Source organism: Pan troglodytes, chromosome 6 (assembly GCF_028858775.2).
Source record: "Pan troglodytes isolate AG18354 chromosome 6, NHGRI_mPanTro3-v2.0_pri, whole genome shotgun sequence".
Lineage (NCBI taxonomy): Eukaryota > Metazoa > Chordata > Mammalia > Primates > Hominidae > Pan > Pan troglodytes.
The window spans coordinates 12,527,112-12,550,646 of NC_072404.2; the positions used below are offsets into that span (position 1 = coordinate 12,527,112).

General features: G+C 47.8%; 2 protein-coding genes across 9 annotated transcripts in view; one reads left to right on the forward strand and one right to left on the reverse strand.

The window, feature by feature from the left end:
- The window catches only part of USP42 (ubiquitin specific peptidase 42), a 54,656-nt gene extending 43,291 nt beyond the window's left edge, over window positions 1–11,365 (reverse strand). For 4 of the 7 annotated variants that reach the window (XR_681174.5, XM_016946015.3, XM_009452604.5 and 1 more), the window contains exons 1-3: window positions 11,228–11,365; window positions 4,897–5,146; window positions 771–971 (exon numbers count right to left, since the gene is read on the reverse strand). Coding sequence is in view for 3 of the 7 variants with exons in the window: in XM_016946015.3 (XP_016801504.2) it covers window positions 771–971; window positions 4,897–5,137 (442 nt within the window). In the remaining 4 variants the exon portion in view is untranslated. Of the gene's footprint in view, window positions 1–770; window positions 972–4,896; window positions 5,147–9,772; window positions 9,793–10,285; window positions 10,375–11,227 lie in introns of those variants that run through there. The other 3 variants (XR_010158333.1, XR_008536327.2, XR_008536329.2) reach the window with 3 other exon arrangements.
- Window positions 10,335–23,535, forward strand: part of EIF2AK1 (eukaryotic translation initiation factor 2 alpha kinase 1) — a 79,165-nt gene continuing 65,964 nt past the window's right edge. The window contains exon 1 of one of the 2 annotated variants that reach the window (XM_063814021.1): window positions 10,335–10,508. The gene's annotated coding sequence lies outside the window, so the exon portion shown is untranslated. The remainder of the gene's footprint in view (window positions 10,509–23,535) is intronic. The other variant, XM_063814022.1, reaches the window with a different exon arrangement.

Sequence of the window (23,535 nt, forward strand, 5' to 3'; positions counted from 1 at the left end):
AAAGGGAAAGTCTAGTCTGAATTCCAGGAGGTTGGGGGCAGTGACAAGAGAGTCCCTCTCCTCTAAGGCTTATAAGCCTTAGAGGATTGAGCCTTCCAACATGGTATAAATGCCAGGAGAGGCAGGATTTCTTAACCTCGCCTGTCCCAAGTTGCTGGCATCAGACTTTTTTTTTTTTTTTTTTTTTTTTGAGACAGGGTCTCTTTCTGTTGTCTAGGCTGAAGTACAGCAGTGCGATCATAGCTCACTGCAGTCTCAACCTTCCAGACTCAGGTGACCTTCCTGTCTCACCCTCCTGAGTATGCTGGGACTAGAGGTGTGTGCTGCCATGCTAGACTAATTTTTATTTTTATTTTTAGTAGAGATAGGGTCTTACTATGTTGTCCAGGTTGGTCTCCAACTCTTGGGCTCGAGTGATCCTTTCTCCTCGGTCTCTCAAAGTGCTGGGATTACAGGTGTGAGCCCAGCTAATGTCAGATATTTCTGTCACATTTTTTTAGTAAGTGTAGAAAACCAACAAGGAGTTCAGAAATGCCAAAAGCTGATAAAATGTTTCTTTTTAAATACCTTCACAGGTCTAATTAGGTGCAAAATGTTTTTCATGCAACCTGAATCCCAATCCTGAGTCCTCCTCCTTGGTTTCTAAAAGAATAAACCAACTTCTTAGTAATCATAGCACTCTTGGCTTAATTCTTTACTTTCATTTCAGAGGAAAAAATGAAAGTAGGTTAGCACACTACAATACTACAAACACAACACGGAACACTTACATGTTTTGGAGTGTTCATGTGATAGCATGTAATTGGCAAGAGGTGGTGTGTAGGTTAAACACTGCAGTGCTGCATTGGCAAAACAGGTATTGCCCAAATTCTGGAGCCCAGCTCCAACTCTATGAGTTTGTTGCCACTTAAGACAAATCTTCTCAGATGGGAAAAGAACTTTCTGTGGAGGAGCGATGCCATCACCTAGGGCTAGAAAAATAAACAAGAAAGAGTCAGAAACCAAGCTTTGCACACTGAAGCTAAATAAATAGTAACACCTGGTCAAACCTCAATCTTTACAAGATCCGAAATCTCATGACCAGCCTACCTGAAATACAGGGGGAAGAGGGACATTTTAAAAGACAGAAACCAGAACATGAGAAATTTTCAATGATCTGGTTTCTCCAGTAAACAAACTGCAAGGACAGAAAGGGGAGAGGGTTACAGATTTAAAGAAACTTGAAAGAAATATCTACCAAATGCAAAGTGTAGACTTCATTTGGATGTTGCTCTGAACAACTGCTTAAAAAAATATATATATAGGGCCGGGCACAGTGGCTCACGCCTATAATCCCAGCACTTTGGGAGGCTGAGGCAGGCGGATTATGAGGTCAGGAGATCGAGACCATCCTGGCTAACACGGTGAAACCCCGTCTCTACTAAAATTACAAAAAATTATCCGGGCGTGGTGACAGGCACCTGTAGACCTGTAGTCCTAGCTACTAGGGAGGCTAAGACAGGAGAATGGCGTGAATCCGGGAGGCAGAGCTTGCAGTGAGCTGAGATAGTGCCACTGCACTCCAGCCTGGGAGACAGAGCGAGAGACTCCGTCTCAAAAATAAATAAATATATATATATACACACACACACACACATATACACACACACATATTTTATGTATATATATACATAAAACAACAACCAGAGAAATATGAACACTGAATGACTTTTTCATGTAAATACATTTTTGATTTTTAGAAAAAAACTCTTTAGATGTATACACTAAAATACATGTGAAAGATGAAGTATTGGATTTGAGATAATGTCGTGGGGAGATAAGGAGGTGCTGGTATCACTGCCCGTAAGTTGATAAATGTCAAAGTTGGTTGACGGCTACATGAGAGTTCATTATAATTACTCTTTTATATCCACTTTGAACAGTAAAAAAATAAATAATACAATCAATAGAAAAAATGAGATACATTTGATTCCTTGTAACATCTGCCATGGATGCTAATTCATTGCCACCATCACTGCCGTCCTTACCATCTCATGTAGGGAGCCCTTACTAGGCCAAATGGCTGCAATTCTAATGGCTGATGCTGATGTCATTCCCATTTTACCACTAAGGAAGCAGGTTTTGAACTCAGGCTATCAGGTACCACTGTACACACTTGTGAGGAGACTACCTATGACCTAAAAATTTTGAAGATTATCAACAGATTACTAATAACTAAGTATGATAATGGAACTCAAGATGAAGCTCAAGAAACAACTTATTTAGGAAAGCTGAAAATCATCAATGGCAAGACTAATTTTTCAAAGGCTTTGGCAGTCCCCCAGTGCTCTAACAGAAGGCTGAGATTGGGCCGGGCACAGTGGCTCATGCCTGTAATCCCAGCACTTTGGGAGGCCGAGGCGGGCGGATCACAAGGTCAGGAGATCGAGACTATTCAGGCTAACACAGTGAAACCCTGTCTCTACTAAAAATACAAAAAATTAGCCAGGTGTGGTGGCGGGCACCTGTAGTCCCAGCTACTCAGGAGGCTGAGGCAGGAGAATGGTGTGAACCCGGGAGGCGGAGGTTGCAGTGAGCCAAGATTGCAACACTGCTCTCCAGCCTGGGCGACAGAGAGAGACTTCGTCTCAAAACAAAACAAAACAAAACAAAACAAAAACAAAAACAAAAGGCTGAGATGCCATGTAGAATCATTCTCCATCTGAAGAGACTTATTAGTGGTTATTTAGGCAGGCGTAGGCAGGCTACAGCTTGGTGGGGAAAGGAGAGCAAAATTAGGACAAAAGAAAGGATTCTGTGGAGAATGAGATGAGAGCCCCAGAAAAGGGGAGAGTGGGGAGATGTGAGTTCAGTCCTAAGAAGAGAGAGAAGCCCCAGCAACATGACAGGAGGTTGAAGGCCGTGGAGAAAGAGGTCCTGTGGGAAAGTCCTGCTGGAGAGAAGCCAAAGGACTTTCCACCTCCATGTGCAACATTCGATTAGGTTGTGTTTCATGATATAAACTTCCCCCTACCCAAAACACCTTCAGCAAGCCAAACTGCAACACCCACCCCCACATCACAATATGAAACTTACTGTTGTCCGGGTGCAGTGGCCTACACCTGTAATCCCAGCACTCTGGGAGGCTGAGGCGGGTGGATTATAAGTTTGAAACCAGCCTGGCCAGCATGGTGAAACCCCATCTCTACTAAAAATACAAAAATGTAGCTGGGCATGGTGGCGCGCACCTGTAGTCCCAGCTACTCGGGAGGCTGAGGCAGGAGAATTGCTTGAACCCAGCAGGCAGAGATTGCAGTGAGCCGAGATCGCACCACTGCATTCCAGAATGGGCGACAGAGCGAGACTCTGTCTCAAAAAAAAAAAAAAAAAAAAGAAAGAAACTTACTAAAGGACTCAAAAACAACATGGCAATCATACTCGAAGCCAGGGGGTGTCCAATCTTTTGGCTTCCCTGAGCCACACTGGAAGACAAATTGTCTTGGGCCACACGTAAAATACACTAACACTAACGACAGCTAATGAGCTTAAAAAAAATCTCAAAAAAACTCAATGTTTTAAGAAAGTTTACGGATTTGTGTTGGGCTGCATTCAAAGCTGTCTGGGCTGCATGCTCTAAGCCAAACAACAATCTAACTAGGAAATTCTATTGTATTTCAAATCTTCATGTCCTCAAATGCAAAAGTCTTGAAGTACCAACTTAAAGTGTTACTGTCTCATTTATCTGGATGAGTTTTAACAAATGTAACCACATTTGTATCATTATAACGAATGTAACATTTGTGTTACATGCTCTCTTTTTTTTTTCTTTTTTCTTTTTGAGACAGAGTCTCACTCTGTTGCCCAGGCCGAAATGCAATGGTGCGATCTTGGGTTCACTGCAACCTCTGCCTCCCAGGTTCATGCGATTCTCCTGCCTCAGCCTCCCAAGTAGCTGGGATTATAGGCACACACCACCATGCCGAGCTAATTTTTGTATTTTTAGTGGAGATGGGGTTTCACCATATTAGCCAGACTGGTCTCAAACTCCTGACCTCAGGTGATCCACCTGCCTTGGCCTCCCAAAGTGCTGGGATAACAGGTGGAGCCACCGTGCCTAGCCTATCTGCTCTCTTTCAAAGAGCTTTATTACTAGAAATGATTTTTAACTGCCAGGAAAAAAACAAAAACAAAAACAAAAAAAACTGGGTAAAGCTCATTTGTCAAAAGACAACCATTTTACAAAACACCTTTAAATTTGTAAAAGTCATCTACTTAGGGAACTAGAACAACTACTGGTTAACAAGTTATTATAATGCTTGCCCATCTCAATTCTCACCAAGATAAAGTTTATTCTTAAAAAAAACTGGAATAAAAGGGCCTGGCATGGTGGCTCATGCCTGTAATCCCAGCACTTCAGGACGCTGAGGTGGGTGGATCATGAGGTCAGAAGATCGAGACCATCCTGGCTAACATGGTGAACCCCCGTCTCTACTAAAAATACAAAAAAAAAAAAAAAAAATTAGCCGGGCTTGGTGGCAGGCGCCTGTAGTCCCAGCTACTCTGGAGGCTGAGGCAGGAAAATGTCCTGAACCCGGGAGGCAGAGCTTGCAGTGAGTCAAGATCGCGCCACCGCACTCCATCCTGGGCAACAGAGCGAGACTCCGTCTCAAAAAAAAAAAAAAAAAAAATTGGAATAAAAGAAACTAATAATATTCTAGCAACTAAAAACAATCTACCCTGTTGTCAGTCAATCACGAACAAGTAACAGGAAAACAAAGCCCATCAAGTAATGCAACTCTGCTGGCCACTCAGGTGGCCTCATGCCTTGCAAAATAAGCCCCTCTCTGAAACCACCAAGCCCCAGCAGCATTTACACAGGAGTTTCTGGCGGTAATTCTCTCTTTTGAAAAACAGTACCTTGATCCTTTTGTGGTGATGGTTTTGATTTATCAGGTACAGATGAACTCGAATAAACTACAGCACCAGGTACTGGTCCTAAAGAAAGTGTGTGATTTGACACATCATTCAATGAAGACACAGCACCCCAGCTGGCAGAACCTGCATCCATGTCTCCAGGTGAGACTGCCTCGGAGCTGCCAGGCTGATTCTGATAGGCTGATGGGTCTGAAGATTCAGAAGCTTTGTCAACTATGGTCATTGTTCAACTCTGCAAAAGATGAAAAGTATGTATTTGTTTCATCAGGTGAGAAAAGCAATCTCCTTACCCTACCGTTAGATCTTGGAAGATGATTCCAGCCATTTTAAAGTGATTTTCAAACACATCACCCAAATATAAAAACAATAGTACTTTCTAACATTTCTGTAATAATCTCCTTGGGACATTTAGCATCATGATAATCTGAATGTCAACAATCTTTATTTTAAAATCTTCAGTGAAGTATTTGATTAAAAGAACTTCTCATTTCATTTCATGCCCCCTAAAAGTCTGGCATTTCAGTTTATAATTGGACATTTCAATTCTCAGTTGTTTATTTACTAAGTACCTATATTTTCCTTCTATACTGCTTAAAACTAGAAAAATTATACACAGTAATACATTTGACTAAATCTTCAATTTGAGTATAATTCCTCAGAGAAAAGCATCAACTACACAGAGAAAATCTAGACTTAATTTTGTGCTTAAAGTGCAAATGGCACCAAGTGAAATACATTATATTTTTTAAAATTATAGAGATCTCACCTTTAAAACCATTTTTCTGAAGAGGCTCATTTATATGGAATGTATGACTTTTTAAATAAAACCCGTAAGCCATTACTGACATCAAACTCAAACACAAATATCTGTTATGAAAGGACTTGATTATAATTTTCTTTCTGAGTTCTATTTTAAAATATTAGGGCTACCACTAATTGAGCATTTTCTATGTACTGGGCATTGCATCAACTGCTGGACATACATTAACTTAATTTTCATAAGGAACGTATGAGAGATCAGACAGAATCCCCAGGGCCTATAAAATGAAGCAACCAGTCAGCAACTGGGACTGAGAGCCAGGTCCAGCGTTCCCAGCCAGGCTTCCTTCTGGTTATGCCACCTTGTCAACAGAATGCTTTTAGGGATATTTCTAAAATCGCCCAACAGTAGCCACATCTAGACATGCCACTCCTGTGTAGAAAACCTTTCAGGAGGCCGGGCGCGGTGGCTCATGCCTATAATTGCAGCACCTTGGGAGGCCAAGGTGGGCAGATCGCTTGAGGTCAGGAGTTTGAGACCAGCCTGGCCAACATGGTGAGACCTTGTCTCTACGAAAAACAAAAATTACCCAGGCATGGTGGTGCACACCTGTAATCCCAGCATTTTGGGAGGCCGAGGCAGGTGAATCACCTGAGGTCAGGCGTTTGAGACCAGTCTGGCCAACATAGTGAAACCTCATCTCTACTAAAAATACAAAAATTAGCCGGGCGTGGTGGCACGTGCCTGTAATCTCAACTACTTGGGAGGCTGAGTCAGGAAAATCGCTTGAACCTGGGAGACAGAAGTTGCAGAGAGCCAAAACCGTGCCACTGATATCCAGCCTTGGTGACAGAGCAAGATTAAGTCTCAAAAAAAAAAAAAGGCCGGGCGGGGCGCAGTGGCTCACACCCCTGTAATCCCAGCACTTTGGGAGGCCAAGGTGGGTGGATCACTTGAGTCCAGGAGTTCGAGACCAGCCTGGCCAACATGGGGAAACCCCATCTCTACTAAAAATACAAAAATTAACCAGGCATGGTGGCGCACGCCTGTATTCCCAGCTACTTGGGAGGCTGAGGCAAGGAAAATTGCTTGAACCTGGAAGGCAGAGATTGCAGTGAGCCGAGATCATGCCACTGCACTCCAAACTGACATAGAGAGACTCTGCCTCAAGAAAAGAAAGAAAGAAAAGGAAAGGAAGAAAGAACACCTTTCAGGAGTGGCCCAACTGCCCACAGCACAACATCTTAATGTCTGGACTTCGCATTGTCTGACCTAATAACCTCGCCAAACACCCCCTCCGTCACGTTCCCACCATGCTGAAGTCTTGTTTTTTTTTCTTTTGTCCCTGCTGTCTCTGGGCTCTGCACATGCTGTTCTTTTCTCCGACTCTTTTCCATCCTTCCACCTCCAGCCAGTTCACACTTCCACTTCTCAGTTTAGAATTTACTTCCTCTGGGACACTTTCCTTGACATCACCATTCCCCCAAGACTGGGTTAGAAACCCCTCCTCAAGGCCCCCACAGCACCCTGTGCTGATTTCTACGGTAGCGTGCTGGCATCTACTCCACAGCTGTTTTACTTGCTGTTCTCTACCATGTTCTTATTCACATCCTCTGACCTGGTGTAGAGAAAGCTTTCCATACATGTGCAGAACAACTTAATGAACAAAGTCCGGGAACAGAAAACAACTAGCGTTTGCTTTTAGCACCAGCTTGTGCTGAATGATTAACATACAGTATATCATCTGATCCTTAAAAAACTCTGGAGTAGAAATGGCCTTAAATTTTTTTTTTTTTTTAAATATTGAGGCTGGGCGCAGTGGCTCACGCCTGTAATCCCAGCACTTTGGGAGGCCAAGGCGGGTGGATCACGAGGTCAGGAGATTGAGACCATCCTGACCAACATGGTGAAACCCTGTCTCTACTGAAAATACAAAAATTAGCTGGGCATGGTGGTGCGTGTCTGTAATCCCAGCTACTCGGGAGGCTGAGGTAGGAGAATCGCTTGAACCCGGGAGGCGGAGGTTGCAGTGAGCTGAGATCGCGCCACTGCACTCCAGCCTGGCGACAGAGCGAGACTCTGTCTTTAAAAGAAAAGGATACTGTAAAAGTACAAAAAAGTACTACCCATGCTATGAAGTAGGGATAATAAAATACCCATGTACTTTCCAAACTGGCCGCTCACAATAACTTTCTGGGGTTTTTCTTTTTTGTAGAGACAGGGTCTCACTACGTTGCCCAGGCTGGTCTTGAACTCCTGGCCTCAAACGATCCTCCTGCCTCTGCCTCCCAAAATGCTGGAATTACAGGCATGAGCCACAGAACCTGGCCAAATTTGTTTTTTAAAAGCATCAATTTTGTTACTTGTAATTTTTCTGTTTGTTTGTTTTGTTATGTTTTAAGACAAAGTCTAGCTCTGTCACCCAGGCTGGAATGCAATGGCGCTGTCACAGCTCACTGCAATCTTCTCCACCTCCTGGCTTCAAGTGATTCTCTTGCCTCAGCCTCCAGGGTAGCTGGGACTACAGGTGCGTGCCACCACACCCGGCTAATTTTTGTATTTTTAGTGGAGCCGGGTTTCACTATGTTGGCCAGGCTGGTGTAATTTTTAACTAGGGTAAGATTATCACCCAAAAAAATACAATCTTAAAGTTTCTGAACTCAAGTAGAAATAGAAAAGATGTTTGTCAATTTCAATGAACTAAGAAAAAAACTGAACTGAAATTTTAAATCAATCAAAGGTAGCTGACCCTCAATCAGGAAGAAAGCTTGAGCCTTATCCTCCAAATACAGTTTACATTTTTCCTCATCTAATAGTTAAAAGAAATTATGAAACAGTGTGGGGACAGAAGAAAAAAATGCAGGAAAAAAAGAAAGAAGAGGCCGGGCGCAGGTGCTCACACCTGTAATCCCAGCATTTTGCGAAGCCGAGGCGGGCAGATCACCTGAAATCAGGAGTTCAAGACCAGCCTGACCAACATGGAGAAATCCCGTCTCTACTAAAAATACAAAATTAGCCAGGCGTGGTGGCGCATGCCTGTAATCCCAGCTACTCGGGAGGCTGAGGCAGGAGAATCCCTTGAACCCAGGAGGCAGAGGTTGTGGTGAGCCGAGATCGCGCCATTGCCCTCCATCCTGGGCAGTAAGAGTGAAACTCCGTCTCAAAAAAAAAAAAAAAGAAAGAAAAGGAAGAAGAAAGCCCAAATAGAGTTGTAAGAAATATAAGAAAAGGTTAATCCAGCCTTATTTACAGTAACACTAAACAGCAACAAAAACCTTAATTTTCAGGGGATAAACATACCTTCAGAACAATCACTAACAAATGACCAAATAAAACCATTTTATTTGCTCCGATTACCTTTTAAAAGGGACAAAAGCCTCTTAAGTGAAAAAAAATTTAACGAAAGCACAATTCAAGTCATCATTAACCATACAGCATTGTAACTGTGGAAAAACCAACCAAAACTATCCATTTGCCTTCATTTGTATATTCAGCCAATGAAGTCTTGACCTAAAACCATCAGGCATCAAACTAAACTCCATCTGCTAAACACATAACCTTTCTTGAAGCTAAACAATGTTATGTAGGACTTAAGATTCATATACTTGCATGTTCCTCACTTTCAGTAAAGCTTCTAAATATTACTGTTACAAATATCAGAACTTGTAAGCAACAGCTTCTGATGATATATAAAAGTTACAAGAGCATTAAAAACACAACCTACAGGTGGGGCATGGTGGACCAAGCCTGTAATCCCAACACTTTGGGAGGCCAAGGCAGGAGGATGGCTTGAGCCCAGGAGTTGCAGACCAGCCTGGGCAACAGTGAGACCCTGTCTCTTTAAGAAAAAAAAAAAAATTAGCTGGGTGTGGTGGCATGTGCCTGTAGTCCTACCTACTTAGGAGGCTGAGGTGGGAGGACTGCTGGAGCTCAGGAGATTGAGGCTACAGTGAGCTACAACTGCGCCACTGCACTCCAGCCTAGGCAGCAGAGGGAGATCTTGCCTCAAAACAACAACATGAACATGAATCGAGGTTGGATCTGTGTGGAGGAATGAGACTTCACAAGTGTTTCCTTTGCTTTAAATACTAGTCTTACCCAAAGCTTTAAAATTCCCAGTCTCTTATATGGTATGTCTCCCTTGTTATGAAATGCTGGAATGCATTATTCTTTCTTCATTTGTGGAGTTTCACTATTTAGACACTGTGGCACTCTGCATACATTGAGGTAATAATATCAACACGTTTAAAGAGAAACTGTTACGCTCTGCTTCTTCGTAAACAATGTAATCCACGTTCTCATAGCATTTCCGTTATAAGAGAAAACACACACGCTTTAAAAAGACAAAACCTTCGTCTTAATTATACTTAAGTAAACCAAACGACTGGCCTTAAACTTTATAAACCAAATACTTACTGTAGACTTGATTCAAAGATACAGAAGAGAAAGTGAAACTGACCCTAATTTAAAACAAATAAGTGAAACTGATCATTCATATCCCCTAGGCAATTTGAATGAGTGACATAGTAAAAAGAATTAGGTTTAAAAGGTACAACTCTTCGAAACGTTTTGAGAGGCCACCAAAACGAGAACCTAGGATTCTGTGGTTACCTTGAAAAGGAGGCGTTAACTAGTTTCTCAGTTTTGCTGTCAGGGTATTGACTTTACATAACCAACATGTTTTCCCATAAACAAGTGACCCCACGGCCTCCTAAGAGTCATTAACAAAAGTCATCTCCACTGCATGCATGTTAGAGGAGTTAAAGTCCTAGATGGGAAAACTTGTTCCGTCCAATTTTCATTTCCAACATCTGCAACGGATCCCCCGTTCCAGGTAAGCTGGCTCTTCCTGCCCCAAAAATAAAAAACGCTAGGGAGGCACACATGCTTTTGGGGACGCGCCACCCGGCTTCTCCTCTCCCTTCGGGGTGGCCGCTCCGCCCGGCGTGGGCACCTCGGACTCTCCACGGAGCAGCCAGGTGGCCAGGCCTGGGGAGGGGGCACCCAAGGTGGGAAAAGTTTGCCTCTGTTAGGGATGCAGTGGGGGCGGGGAGGCCGGCCCGGGGCTCTGAGGGGGCTCCGGGGCGGGAGGTGGCAGCCACGCGGGGGGCGGCGGGCGGGCCGGGGACGCCGGACTCCGCGGTCAGCGGCCAGCACACGCCCACCCCGGCCGCCCCGAGGCTCCCGCCTGCCTGCCCGGCCCCCAGGCCGAAGGGGCGGGCTGGGGCCGGGTGGGGGTGGGAGCGCAGTGTCCATGGCAACCAGGGGGGCCCGGCCTCCCCGCGCAGCCCGGCTACCCCGGTGCCCGCCCGCCGCGGCCGCCGCCCCCTCCCCAGCGGCCTGGCCCGGGCGGGCAGTGGCGCCGCAGCCCCCAGAGCGGCGGGGTCCTGGGCGGCCCGCGGCTGTATAGGGGGAGGCGGGCGAGGGGCCGCACCAGCCCCCGGCGGGCCGCGCCGGCTGAGGGGCGGCCGAGCCAGCGGCGGCCCAGGCGAGCGGGCCGCTGCGCGGGCCCCATGCCGGCCTGCGGCGGGCGGGAAGGAGGCGGGAGCTTACCTGACCCGGCTCGGCGCTCGCTCCATCCCCCTCGGCCGCCGCCGCCGCCGCCGCCGCCGCACACAGCCCAGCCGCCCGGCGGGGGACAATGACGTGCCTCCATCCGGGCACCGCCGCCGCCGCCTCCGGGTCAGCGCCGCGCCCGCCGCGCCCCTCCGGGCCGCCAGGGGGCGCGCCAGGGCCGCGCCCGAACGCGCCGCCGCCCAGGGGCCGTCGCACAAGAAGCGCGGCGCGCAGCTAACAAGCACGGCGAGTGTGGGAGGGGTCGTCGCCCAAGAGCCGTGGGCGAAGGCAGACGTCGCGCGTCACCAGAGCGCCGGTCGGGCCGGCAGAGGGAGCGCGCTGATTGGCTGGGCTGGTCGCGCGTCTGCGCGCCGGCAAAAGGGCTCCTTCCGCCCTGTGCTTCCCTGGGCAGAGCCAGACGGCGCGCGGCGGGCGTAGGACTTTGGGCTTTCGCCTCGTCTGCGCTTGACCCCAGATGCGTTTCCAGAAGCGGGGCACCTGGGGACGCAAGAGTCTGGGATCCCCGTCCCCCGAAAACGGACTTGGCTCCGAGAAATCCTCCGCTTCGTGGGCTTCGCCCTCTGCAACTACCTTGCTCCTCCCTTGGCCTAGCGGACGCAGCCTTTATTTTTTGTTTCTTAGAAACAAGGTCTGGGCCCGGCGCGGTGGCTCACGCCTTAATCCCAGCATTCTGGGAGGCCGAGGCGGGCGGATCACGAGGTCAGGAGTTCGAGACTAGCCTGGCCAGCATGGTGAAACCCTGTCTCTACTAAAGATACAAAAAATTAGCCGGGCGTGGTGGCGCGCGCCTGTAGTCCCAGCTACTCGGGAAGCTGAGGCAGGAGAATTGCTTGAACCCGGGAGGCGGAGGTTGCAGTGAGCCGAGATCGCGCCTCTGCACTGCAGCCCTCCAGCCTGGGCGACAGAGCGAGAGTCTGTCTCAAAAAAGAAAAGAAAAGAAACAGGGTCTGTAGCCCAGGCTGGAGTGCAATTTCACGACCTAGCTCACTGCAGCTGCGACCTCCCGGGCTCAAGCGATGTTCCTGTCTTAGCCTCCCTAGCAGCTGGGGCTACGGACGCGCGCCACCACGCCCACTTAATTTTAGGGTTTTTGTTTGTTTGTTTTTGGTGTGGAGTTTTGTTTCGTAGGGACGGAGGTCTTAACTGTTGCCCGGGCAGGTCTAAGATTCCTGGGCTCAAGCAGCCCTCCCTCCGTGGCCTCCCAAAGTGTTGGGATTACAGGCGTGAGCCGCTGCACCCGACTAATTTTTTAAGTTTTTTTTTTTGTTTTTTGTTTTTTTTGTAGAGACGGGGGTCTCGCTATGTTGCCCAGGCTGGTTTCCAACTTCTGAGATCAAGCGATTGTCCCACCTCAGCCTCCCAAAGCGCTGGGATTACACTCCGGAGCCACCGCCCAAGACCTGATGCAGCCTTCAAGTCCACCTGACCCCACCGGTGCGCCACTGTCCATCAGACTCACACACTGAGTTACAGAAAGGGATTTTCTTTTTCTTTTTTTTTTGAGACTGAGTTTGCTCGTATGGCCCAGGCTGGAGTGCAATGGTGTGATCTCGGCTCACTGCAACCTGTGCCTCCTGCCTCAGCCTCCCAAGTACCTGGGATTACAGATGCCCGCCACCACGCCCGGCTAATTTTTTGTATTTAGTAGAGACATAGTTTCACCATGTTGGTCAGGCTGGTCTCGAACTCCTGACCTCAGGTGTGGAATTTTAAACCTGGCTCCGAAGGGGATAGACCCCTGTTCACCCCGTCCAGATTTTATCTCAAGTCCTAGCATTGTACAGGCTTAGGAGACAACTGGACCAGTTCTTGCTCCAGAGTGCCAGATCCACACTTCCAATCATTTATTGGCTGTCTCCACCTCGAGGCCTAACAGAGCTAGTTCATCTCTGCATCTCCCCTCCACCATGAGCCTGCTTCTCCCTGCACTGATTAAGGACCTGGTATTCTCCTGTGCTCACCAGACCTTTCCTCTCTCACTGCCTCTTTCCCTCCCGGGGTGATCTAACCCTTTACACCAACTCATGTTTACCTGGCCTCCCCAGGGGCTGCTGTCCTGACCCTCCCTGAGTCAGCCTTTCTTCGCTCAACAATTCCATCTCAACAGTCTCTTCTCTGTTGCTGCACTCCCCACCCTACAGTGACAGTGGCCTGGGTGGTCTTCCAAAAACCGTCATATCACTTGACTCCCCCACTCTGAGCATTCTATGGCTCACGGCAAAGTCGAAATTCCTTAGCTAGGTATCAGAAACTCCAAGTTCCCTTTCCTCTTTTATGTGTTTCAACCATAACACACTCCTCAATTCCAGTACCCAGCCCTACCCCACTACTACATCTGCTCGTAGAAAGCCCACCATGCTGCCTCTTCTGCGCAGCCCACAGTGTGTCCCCACAGGCACAGCCCACCACGCCTGGCTAATCTTTATTTTTTTAGAGACGGGCTCGCTATGTTGCCCAGGTTGGTTGTGAACCCCTGGCCTCAAGGGATCCTCTGCTTGGACCTCCCAAAGTGCTGGGATTACAGGCATGAGCCACCACACCAACCCAGCCTCATTTTCCATTTCACGCTGTTGACAAACTGGTCCCTCCAGGCTGCCCCTTAAATCTTAGGAGAAGCTGGGCGTGGTGGCTCACGCCTGTAATCCCAGCACTTTGGGAAGCCGAGGCGGGCAGATCACAAGATTAGGAGTTCGAGACCAGCCTGGCCAATATGCTGAAACTCTGTCTCTACTAAAAATACAAAAATCAGTTGGCTGTGGTGGTGGCACCTGTAATCCCAGCTACTGGGAGGCTGAGGCAGGAGAATCGCTTGAACCTGGGAGGCAGAGGTTGCAGTGAGCCGAGATCGTGACACTGCACTCTAGCCTAGGCAACAGAGTGAGATTCCATCTGTCTCAAAAAAAAAAAAAAAATCTTAGGAGACTACCTGAGCAACTTAAATAGAAAAGGAATTTTTTTTGAATTAAGGTGGAATGTCACCCTGTCTCCTAGAACAATCTCGGCTCACTGCAACCTCCACCTCCCAGGTTCAAGCAATTCTTTTGCCTCAGGGACTACAAGCACACACCACTGTACCCAGGTAATTTTTTTTTTTTTTTTGTAGTTTTAGTAGAGATGGGGTTTCACCATGTTGGTCAGGCTGGACTCGAACTCCTGGCCTCAAGTGATCTGCCCACCTCAGCCTCCCAAAGTGCTGGGATTGCAGGCGTGAGCCACTGCGCCCAGTCAGAAAAGGAGTTCTTTTTAAATCATCTCTTGGCGTTGTCTACCCAGAACAGGCTCTAAGGTTGGAGGGGATGGGGGGTTACACCTCCCCCTCTACCTTGCCCCATGCCATCAAAGCAAACATAGAGACCCTTTTCCTCTAAGGAGCTAGCACCACTTACTCTAGCAAACTGGCAACATTAATGGAGAAGTCACAAAGCATATGAAGACATCCCTGCCTACAAACAGCTGGGGCCTTGGCTGAGATGATAAACTGGCCCCAAAACCTTGTTCTCCTCCAGATCAGAGTGTAATCCAGAGTGAATGCTGCCTGGAGAAGTCACTTTTCCTCTGTTCTTATAAGCTGTGTGACCTACAGAAATTACTTAACCTGTTTCCTTTATTGAAATGGTTTTAATGCAAGACGCAAACTGATTCCAAGTGCCCCACCCCCAAGTCCGAAGGCTCACAGGATCATGGAACAATAGGTGTCAGGAAGGGGTGAATTTTATTTTCTGAGGACCTCCAGACTTAGGGAGCCTGCAGTGGGCACTGTTAATGCCCCACCCAGGTCCTCCTAACTGGCGGATGCTTCCATCCCTTCTCTGCTGCTGTGGTGTTCGCTGCTTATAACTCACAGCTGCCTCTTCTCCTGAGGCTGTTCTTAGCTGAAGGGGAGACTCATCTCCCACTGAGACAATATTGTTGCTCCACTCCTTTCACTGCCCTTTCCTTTCATTAACTTCCTCCCTAGAGCGCTCCCCTCAAGGCCAAATTGTACCTAAATCTTGTGCGCCTAAATTCTGTCTCAAGCCTCACTTCTAGATATCCTGGTTTAAGACAGTGGGTACCGGCCAGGCTCAGTGGCAAACACCTATAGTCCCAGCCCTTTGGGAGGCCAAGGCAAGCAGATCACTTGAGGTCAGGAGTTCAAGACCAGCGTGACCAACATGGTGAAACCCCGTCTCTTCTAAAAATACAAAAAATTAGCTGAGTGTGGTAGTGCGCGCCTATAATCCCAGCTACTCAGGAGGCTGAGGCAGGAGAATTGCTGGAACCTGGGAGGTGGGCTTGCACCACTGCACTACAGCCTGGGGCAACAGAGCGAGACTCCCGTCTCAAAAAAAAAAAAAAAAAAAAAAAAAAAAGACAGTGGATACCAAGAATAGTCCCTAAGAAACAGAGTGTAAAAATGTCCAGGTGCCAGGCACAGTGGCTCCCGCCTGTAATCCCAGCACTTTGAGAGGCTGAGATGAGCGGATAACCTGAGGTCAGGAGTTCGAGACAAGCCTGGCCAACATGGTGAAACCCCGTCTCTACTAAAAATACAAAAATTAGCCAGGCATGGTTGCAAGCACCTGTAATCCCAGCTACTTGGGAGGCTGAGGCAAGAGAATCGCTTGAACCCAGGAGGCGGAGGTTGCAATGAGCTGAGACCATACCATTGCACTCCAGCCTGGGCAACAAGAGCGAAACTCCGTATTAAAAAAACCATAAAATAAATAAATAAATAAATCTCCAGGCAATGGATGGGACACTCACAGCTGGGCAACAGTATCAGGCGCCCATCTAGGGGGACTAGTTAGGGCTGGATATGAGTAGAAGGGTATGTGTTGGCTTATTCAATCTCTCTGGTTTTTGAGGATATAGGAGAAGTAGTCATTAGAACTGTGAAATTGGGCCAGGTGCGGTGACTCACACCTGTAATCCCAGCACTTTAGGAGGCTGAGGCCGGAAGATCGCTTGAGGCCAGGAGTTCAAGACCAGCCTGGGCAACATAGTGAGCCCCAGTCTCTACCAATAATAATAATAATAATAATAATAAAAATAGACTTGTGAAATTTGGTAGTAATAGAATTTTTTTTTTTTTTTTTTTTTGAGAGGGAGTCTCGTTCTGTCACCCAGGCTGGACTGCAGTGGTGTGATCTTGGCTAACTGCAACCTCCACCTCCCAGGTTTAAGTGATTCTCCTGCCTCAGCCTCCCAGGTAGTTGGGATTATAGGCACCCACCACAATGCCCAGATAATTTTTGTATTTTTAGTAGAGACGGGGTTTCACCATGTTGGCAAGGCTGCTCTTGAAATCCTGACCTCAAATGATCTCCCTGCCTTGGCCTCCCAAAATGCTGGGATTACAGGCATGAGCCACTGTGCCCGGATGGTAATAACAGATCCTTTAAAGAGGGAAAAATGGGCCAGGTGCGGTGGCTCACGCCTGTAATCCTAACACTCTGGGAGGCTGAGGCAGGTGGATCACCTGAGGTCAGGAGTTTGAGACCCGCCTGCCCAACATACTGAACCCCATCTCTACTAAAAATACAAAAATTGGCCAGGCACGGTGGCTCACGCCTGTAATCCCAGCACTTTGGGAGGCCGAGGCGGGCAGATCATGAGGTCAGGAGATTGAGACAATCCTGGCTAACACTGTGAAACCCCATCTGTACTAAAAATACAAAAAATTAGCCGGGCATGGTGGCGGGTGCCTGTAGTCCCAGCTACTGGGGAGGCTAAGGCAGGAGAATCTCTTGAACCTGGGAGGCCTAGGTTGCAATGAGCTGAGATTGCGCTACTGCACTCCAGCCTGGGCAACAGAGTGAGACTCCGTCTCAAAAAAAAAAAAAAAAAAAAAAGAGAGGGAACAATGGGGCTCCAGGCAATTAGTCAGTAATATAAAGTGAGAAAGCCAGAGAGCAGAGCCTCCTCAGCAGTCTGTCATCTATAATCAGAGGGCAGACAGTCCTGAAAACCAGGCATAGGACTTAACCTAAAAGGAGCAGAACATTAGAAAAGGTTGAATTTTCAGCTACTATCAGTCTCTAACACCAAAGTCAGGACTCTAATAAGGAAGGAGTGAGACCCTGAGACAAAGGACAGGACTCTAATGTCCGTAGAACTTCAAGCTCCTCTGAACTCTTTGTTCAAGAATGGTACCACCAACCCGAAGACTATGCAGACACCTCAAATGAGGTAGGTACCCTACAAGACAATGCATTCTTGGCAGGGCATGGTGGCTCATGCCTGTAATCCCAGCACTCTGAGAGGCCGAGGCAGACAGACCACTTGAAATCAGGAGTTCAAGACCAGCCTGGCCAACATGGTGAAACCCCGTCTCTACTAAAAAATACAAAAATTAGCCAGGTGTGGTGGTGCACATCCCAGCTACTCAGGAGGCTGAGGCAGGAGAATCGTTTGAACCCGGGAGGCGGAGGTTGCAGTGAGCTGAGATCATGCCACTGCATTCCAGCCTGGGCGACAGTTAAGAGTGAGACTCTGTCTCAAGAAAAACAAAAAACAAGAAAACAATGCATTCTTTCTGTTCCTGTATCCCCCTGGCCACCAGATAAATCACCAAGATCAGGTACCATCACGCCTGCTAAGGGAGGAGTGGAATCAAAAATTGAAGGAACTGCAAGACCAGGCTAATATACACCAGCAGAAACTGAAAATAAGCCCGGGAATGGATACTACGGGGCCTAGATCAAGGGGTGAGGGGTGAGGGCTGGGGAGCAGATAAGAGAGAGTTTATAGATATGTGGGCACTTTCCTTTAATACAGATCTCACACTTTGTCAAGGATGCTGGGTGGGCAGGTTCTGATACACCATGGGACTGGTATTTGACAACAGAAATAAGCTACATGGGCTGGGCGCGGTGGCTCACGTCTGTAATCCCAGCACTTTGGGAGGCCAAGGAGGGCGGATCACGAGTTCAGAAGATCAAGACCATCCTGGCCAACATGGTGAAACCCGTCTCTACTAAAAATACAAAACTTAGCTGTGGGGTAGTGGTGTGTGCCTGTAATCCCAGCTACTCGGGAGGCTGAGGCAGGAGAATCGCTTAAACCAGGGAGTTGAAGTTTGCAGTGAGGCAAGATTGTGTCACAGCACTCCAGCCTGGCAACAGAGTGAGACTCCATCTCAAAAAAAAAACAAAAAAAAAAAAACAAAAAAGAAAAGAAAGAAAAAGAAGGCCGGGCGCGGTGGCTCACGCCTGTAATCCCAGCACTTTGGGAGGGTGAGGCGGGCGGATCACGAGGTCAGGAGATCGAGACCATCCTTGCTAACATGGTAAAACCCCGCCTCTACTAAAAATGCAAAAAATTAGCCGGGCATGGTGGCGGCCGCCTGTAGTCCCAGCAACTCGGGAGGCTGAGGCAGGAGAATGGCATGATCCCGGAAGGCGGAGTTTGCAGTGAGCTGAGATTGTGCCACTGCACTCCAGCCTGGGTGACAGAGCAAGACTCCGTCTCGAAAAAAAAAAAGAAAAGAAAAAGAAATAACCCACATGGCTGGGCGCAGTGGCTTATGCTTGTAATCACAACACTTTGGGAGACTGAACTGGGAGGATCATTTGAGGCCAGGAATTGGAGGCTGCAGTGAGCTATGATCATGCAACGGCACACTTCAGCCTGTGCTCTGTCTTCAGGGCAACAGTGCATGAGCCTGTCTCCAAAAAAAAAAAAAAAAAAAGGACCCACAGGGACCTAATTTTAGATGCCATGAATTCCATGGCAGATACTGGAGGAAGCGAGTGCTACTCTCAGGGAAGAGGACATGCTAAAATGCATGCTACCAGCTGGTGACATTCCATCACAAGGCCTGGAAAACACCGTTTTACCAGGACCATGGGGGGCAGAGACAGCATCAGCTGTGTTGGAAAAGTGGTACCCCGAGGTGGCTGTCATGTATAAGCCAGGGCTAATAACAGGAGATGCTGTTACAGAACTGGGCTGTCTGGTAGCAAAGAGGATGATAGGAGCCCGTCTCTACTAAACATACAAAATTAGCCAGGCATGGTGGCATGTGCCTGTAGTCACAGCTACTTGGGAGGCTGAGGCAAGAGAATCACTTGAACCCAGGAGCCAAGATCATGCCACGGCACTCCAGCATGGATGACAGAGGAAGACTCTGTCTCAAAAAAGAAAAAAAAGAAAAGAAAGAAAGAAAGAAAATGATGGCATCCTGGAGTGTCAGAGACTGGGTAGCAGTGCTTACACAGCAGAAGGTGGGCATGATTGGTACAGTGAGCAGCAAGCCAGAGTAGCAGATGGGAGGCACTGACTTGCAGGGATCCAAGGCAATGGCTAATAAAACACAGGGCAAGACAGGCTGTCAACAAAAGCACAGTATATATCATTGTAAGGAGACAAGGAGGATCTCCAGGGATTATAGGAACTTGGGATTAATCTCCAGGGATTAATCAACTTGTGCAATCAGCCTGTTTCACAGCCTCCTGCTCTGCACCTGTTCTTCCCCAAACCTTGGATGGAATGCAGTCACCTTGTTAGTTTAAACCAGCTCCTGACAGACTCCAACAACGTACAGATGAATCTGAGTGAACTCTCTGCATGACCATGCTAAAGTATCCATCCCATGAGAAGTTATAGCTTCATTCCCATCACATGCAACCTATGGGCTGGCAGGATGACTCACTGCATCTGCACCATTGGGATCCCTCCTCTCCATGCAATGATGCACCCATCTCCCCTCTCCATCACCCCATAAAACCCTACTGTCACTTTCCCTTGGGGAGACACTGCTTTGGAGAATACTCCCAGTGTTCTTACTGGCACCAAGTAATAAGTTGGTCTCGAACTGCTGGCCTCAAATGATCTGCCCACCACAGCCTCCCAAAGTGCTGGGATTACAGGCGTGAGCCACCACGCCTGGCCAGGTATACCTATATGTCTATAATAACCTGGTTGTGTAGAAGACTGAGGTTAGCTGTCTCAGTGGAAAAACACGAACATCTGCCCAGATTCCCCCACCTGAGCCAGTTCTCAATTCCAAAACATGCATCCAGGCTGGGTGAGGTGGCTCAGACCTGGAATCCCAATGCTTGGGAAGCTGGGGCAGATGGATGATTTGAGTCTAGGAATTCGAGACCAACCTGAGCACAGTAAGACTCTGTCTCTACAAAAAAATAAATTAAAAAAAAAAGCCAAGTGTGGTGGCACCTGTGGTCCCAGTTACTCAGGAGGCTGAGGCAGGAGGATTGCTTGAGCCTGGGAGGTGTAGACTGCAGTGAGCTGTGACCGCACCACTGCAGCCTGGGTAACAGTGAGACCCTGTCTCAAAAACAAAAATCGAAATACCCATCCAGTAAAGGAGAAGCCAGATCCCATGCAAGTGTACACAGTAGGGATTTTCCAAGTCCTGCCCCAAAGAGACCTCTGGCTATTTTTTTTTTGTTTTTTAGACGGAGTCTTGCACTGTTGCCCAGGCTGGAGTGCAGTGGCGCAATCTCAGCTCATTGCAACCTCCACCTCCCAGGTTCAAGTGATTCTCCTGCCTCAGCTTCCCAAGTAGCTGGGATTACAGGTGCCTGCCAACACGCCCAGCTAATTTTTTTGTATTTTTAGTAGACACGGGGTTTCACTATGTTGGCGAGGCTGGTCTCAAATTCCTGACTTCGTGATCTGCCTGCCTCGACCTGCCAAAGTGCTGGGATTACAGGCGTGAGCCACCACACCCGGCCCCTCTGGCCATTTAATTTACTCCGTAATTATATGCTGGGGAATAGGGGTCTGCTCAGATATTTCCAGGCTTTTGCTTACAGAGTCCGAGTTAATGCAGATCTAAAGCACCCTCAGGGTTCCCTTATTGCTAAGGGATCAAGTTAATACCTTTGGTCCTGACCCACATCCCTCACTGGGTTCACTGAGCCCACAGTGGTCAATTCCCTGGTTCCCAAATGTGATACTCAAATAGTCATACTTAGCAACTGGTTCCTTGACTTACAGCATTAAAAGCTATTGTAGCACAGAAAGCCAAGTGGGGCTGGGCACGGTGGCTCACACCTATAATGCCAGCACTTTGGGAGGCCCAGACGGGCAGATCCCTTGAGGTTAGGAGTTCAAGACCAGCCTGGCCAACATGGCGAAACTCCATCTCTACTAAAAATACAAAAATTAGCCAGATGTGGTGGCAACCGCCTGTAATCCCAGCTACTCAGGAGGCTGAGGCAGGAGAATCGCTTGAACCTGGGAGGCGGAGGTTGCAATGAGCCGAGATTGCGTCACTGTACTCCAGCCTGGGTGACAAAAAAAAAAAAAGCCAAGTGGAACAAGTGGAAGCCCTGAAACTGCCCTCTCTGGCCAAAAGAGTAAGTTGGTGGGGCTGAGGGTGGAGGTTGATGGGAGAAAATGGCAGAGAATAGTGCCATGCTCAGAGGGGTAAAGGATGCAAGGCTGGTGTCTCCATCATCTGCTCATTTAATTTACCAGTCTGACCCCTGCAAAAACTGGATGAACCATCATAGATGACAATGAACTACTGCAAACATAATCCTCAAGGACTCATCTAGCACCAGCTTAATTCCACCGCTACCCACTCCATCCTTTGGAGTTCTTCTACATCCACAACAGAATGGAGTTGTGTTTAGAATCTCTCAGGCTGGGCTTAGTGGCTCATGCCTGTAATCCCAGCACTTTAGGAGGCTGAGGAAGGAAGATCGCTTGAGGCTAAGAGTTCAAGACCAGCCTGGGCAATATAGGGAGACCCTGACTCTACAAAAAATAAAAAATTAGCCAGGTGTGCTGGTGCATGCCTGTAGTCCCAGCTACTCAGGAGGCTGAGGTGGGAGGATCGCTTGAGCCCAGGAGGTCAAGGGTCCAGTGAGCTATTATGGCATGATGGCACTCCAGCCTGGGTGACAAAGCAAGACCCTGTCTTAAAAACAACAGGCCGGGCATGGTGGCTCATGCCTGTAATCCCAGCACTTCAGGAGGCTGAGGCAGGTGGATCACGAGGTCAGGAGTTCAAGACCAGACTGACTAACATGGTGAAACCCCGTCTCTACTAAAAATACAAAAAAAATTAGCTGGGTGTGGTGGCACGCACCAGCTACTCAGGAGGCTGAGGAAGGAGAATCACTTCAACCCGGGAGGTGGAGGTTGCAGTGAGCCCACATCGCGCCATGCACTCCAGCCTGGGTGACAGAGTGAGACTCCATCTTAAAAAAACAAAATAACCTTGTAGTTGATCCTCCTTTTTCTGAAACCCTGAGAGCAAACATGAACAAGGTCTTTTAACTCTTATAGATTTACAACCACTATGAAAAAAACAAAGAAGAAAATATATAAACAGTGAAAAATAGATTGGTCACAAAATACATTCAAAAGAAGTACCTACCATATTTTACCACAAAAAAGTAAAGAAGGGAGGGGGAGAGAAAGAGGGAGAGGAAGAGAAAAAGAGAGAGAAAGGAAGAAAGAGGTAAGGAAAGGAGAGGGGAGGGGTGGGGGAAGGAGGGAAGCAAGGTGAAAGAAAGAAAAAAGAGAAAAGAAAGAGAGAGGCACATGCCTGTAATCCCAGCACTTTGAGAGGCTGAGGCGGGAGAATCGCTTGAGATCAGGAGTTCGAGACCAGCCTGGCCAACATGGTTTTGGTTTCTATCAAAAAATATAAAAGTTACCCGAGCATGGTGGTGCATGCCTGTAGTCCCAGTTACTCGGGAATCTGAGGCATGAGAATCACTTGAACTCGGGAGGTGGGGTTTGCAGTGAGCTGAAATCCTGCCACTGCACTCCAGCCTGGGCAACAGAGTGAGACTTGGTCCCAAGGCAAAAAAAAAGAGAGAGAAGAAAAGAAGGAAGGAGGGAAGAAAGGAAGAAAGGAAGGAGGAAGAGAGGGAGGGAGGGAGGAAGGAAGAAAGGAAGGAAAGGGAAGGAAGGAAGGGAGAGAGGGAAGGAAGGAAGGGAAGGGAGGGAGGGAGAGAGGGAGGGAAAGGAAAGGAAGGAAGAAAGAGTACCTTCCGTTTACTCAGAGTGCTCAGATGACACCAATCAATAGACTTGTCCCAGCAGCCCACACGGAGACTCAGTCACAGAGAGCACTGTTTGGAAACAGACACACTAGATGTAAATTCCAGCTCTAGCTTATATTTATCTGTTAAGTTCTCTGAACCTTACTTCAGACTCTCATGAAATGAAAGGCTGTTTTAATTTATCTTAAGCCAAGTTTATCCTAATGGATGATTAACAGCACTTCCCTGCACACCAACATAAGACATTAAAGTGTGAAAGTGTTCAAGGAGGGATATATTTAATCTTCTGAGGACCGGTGTCTCCTAGGAAGGAAA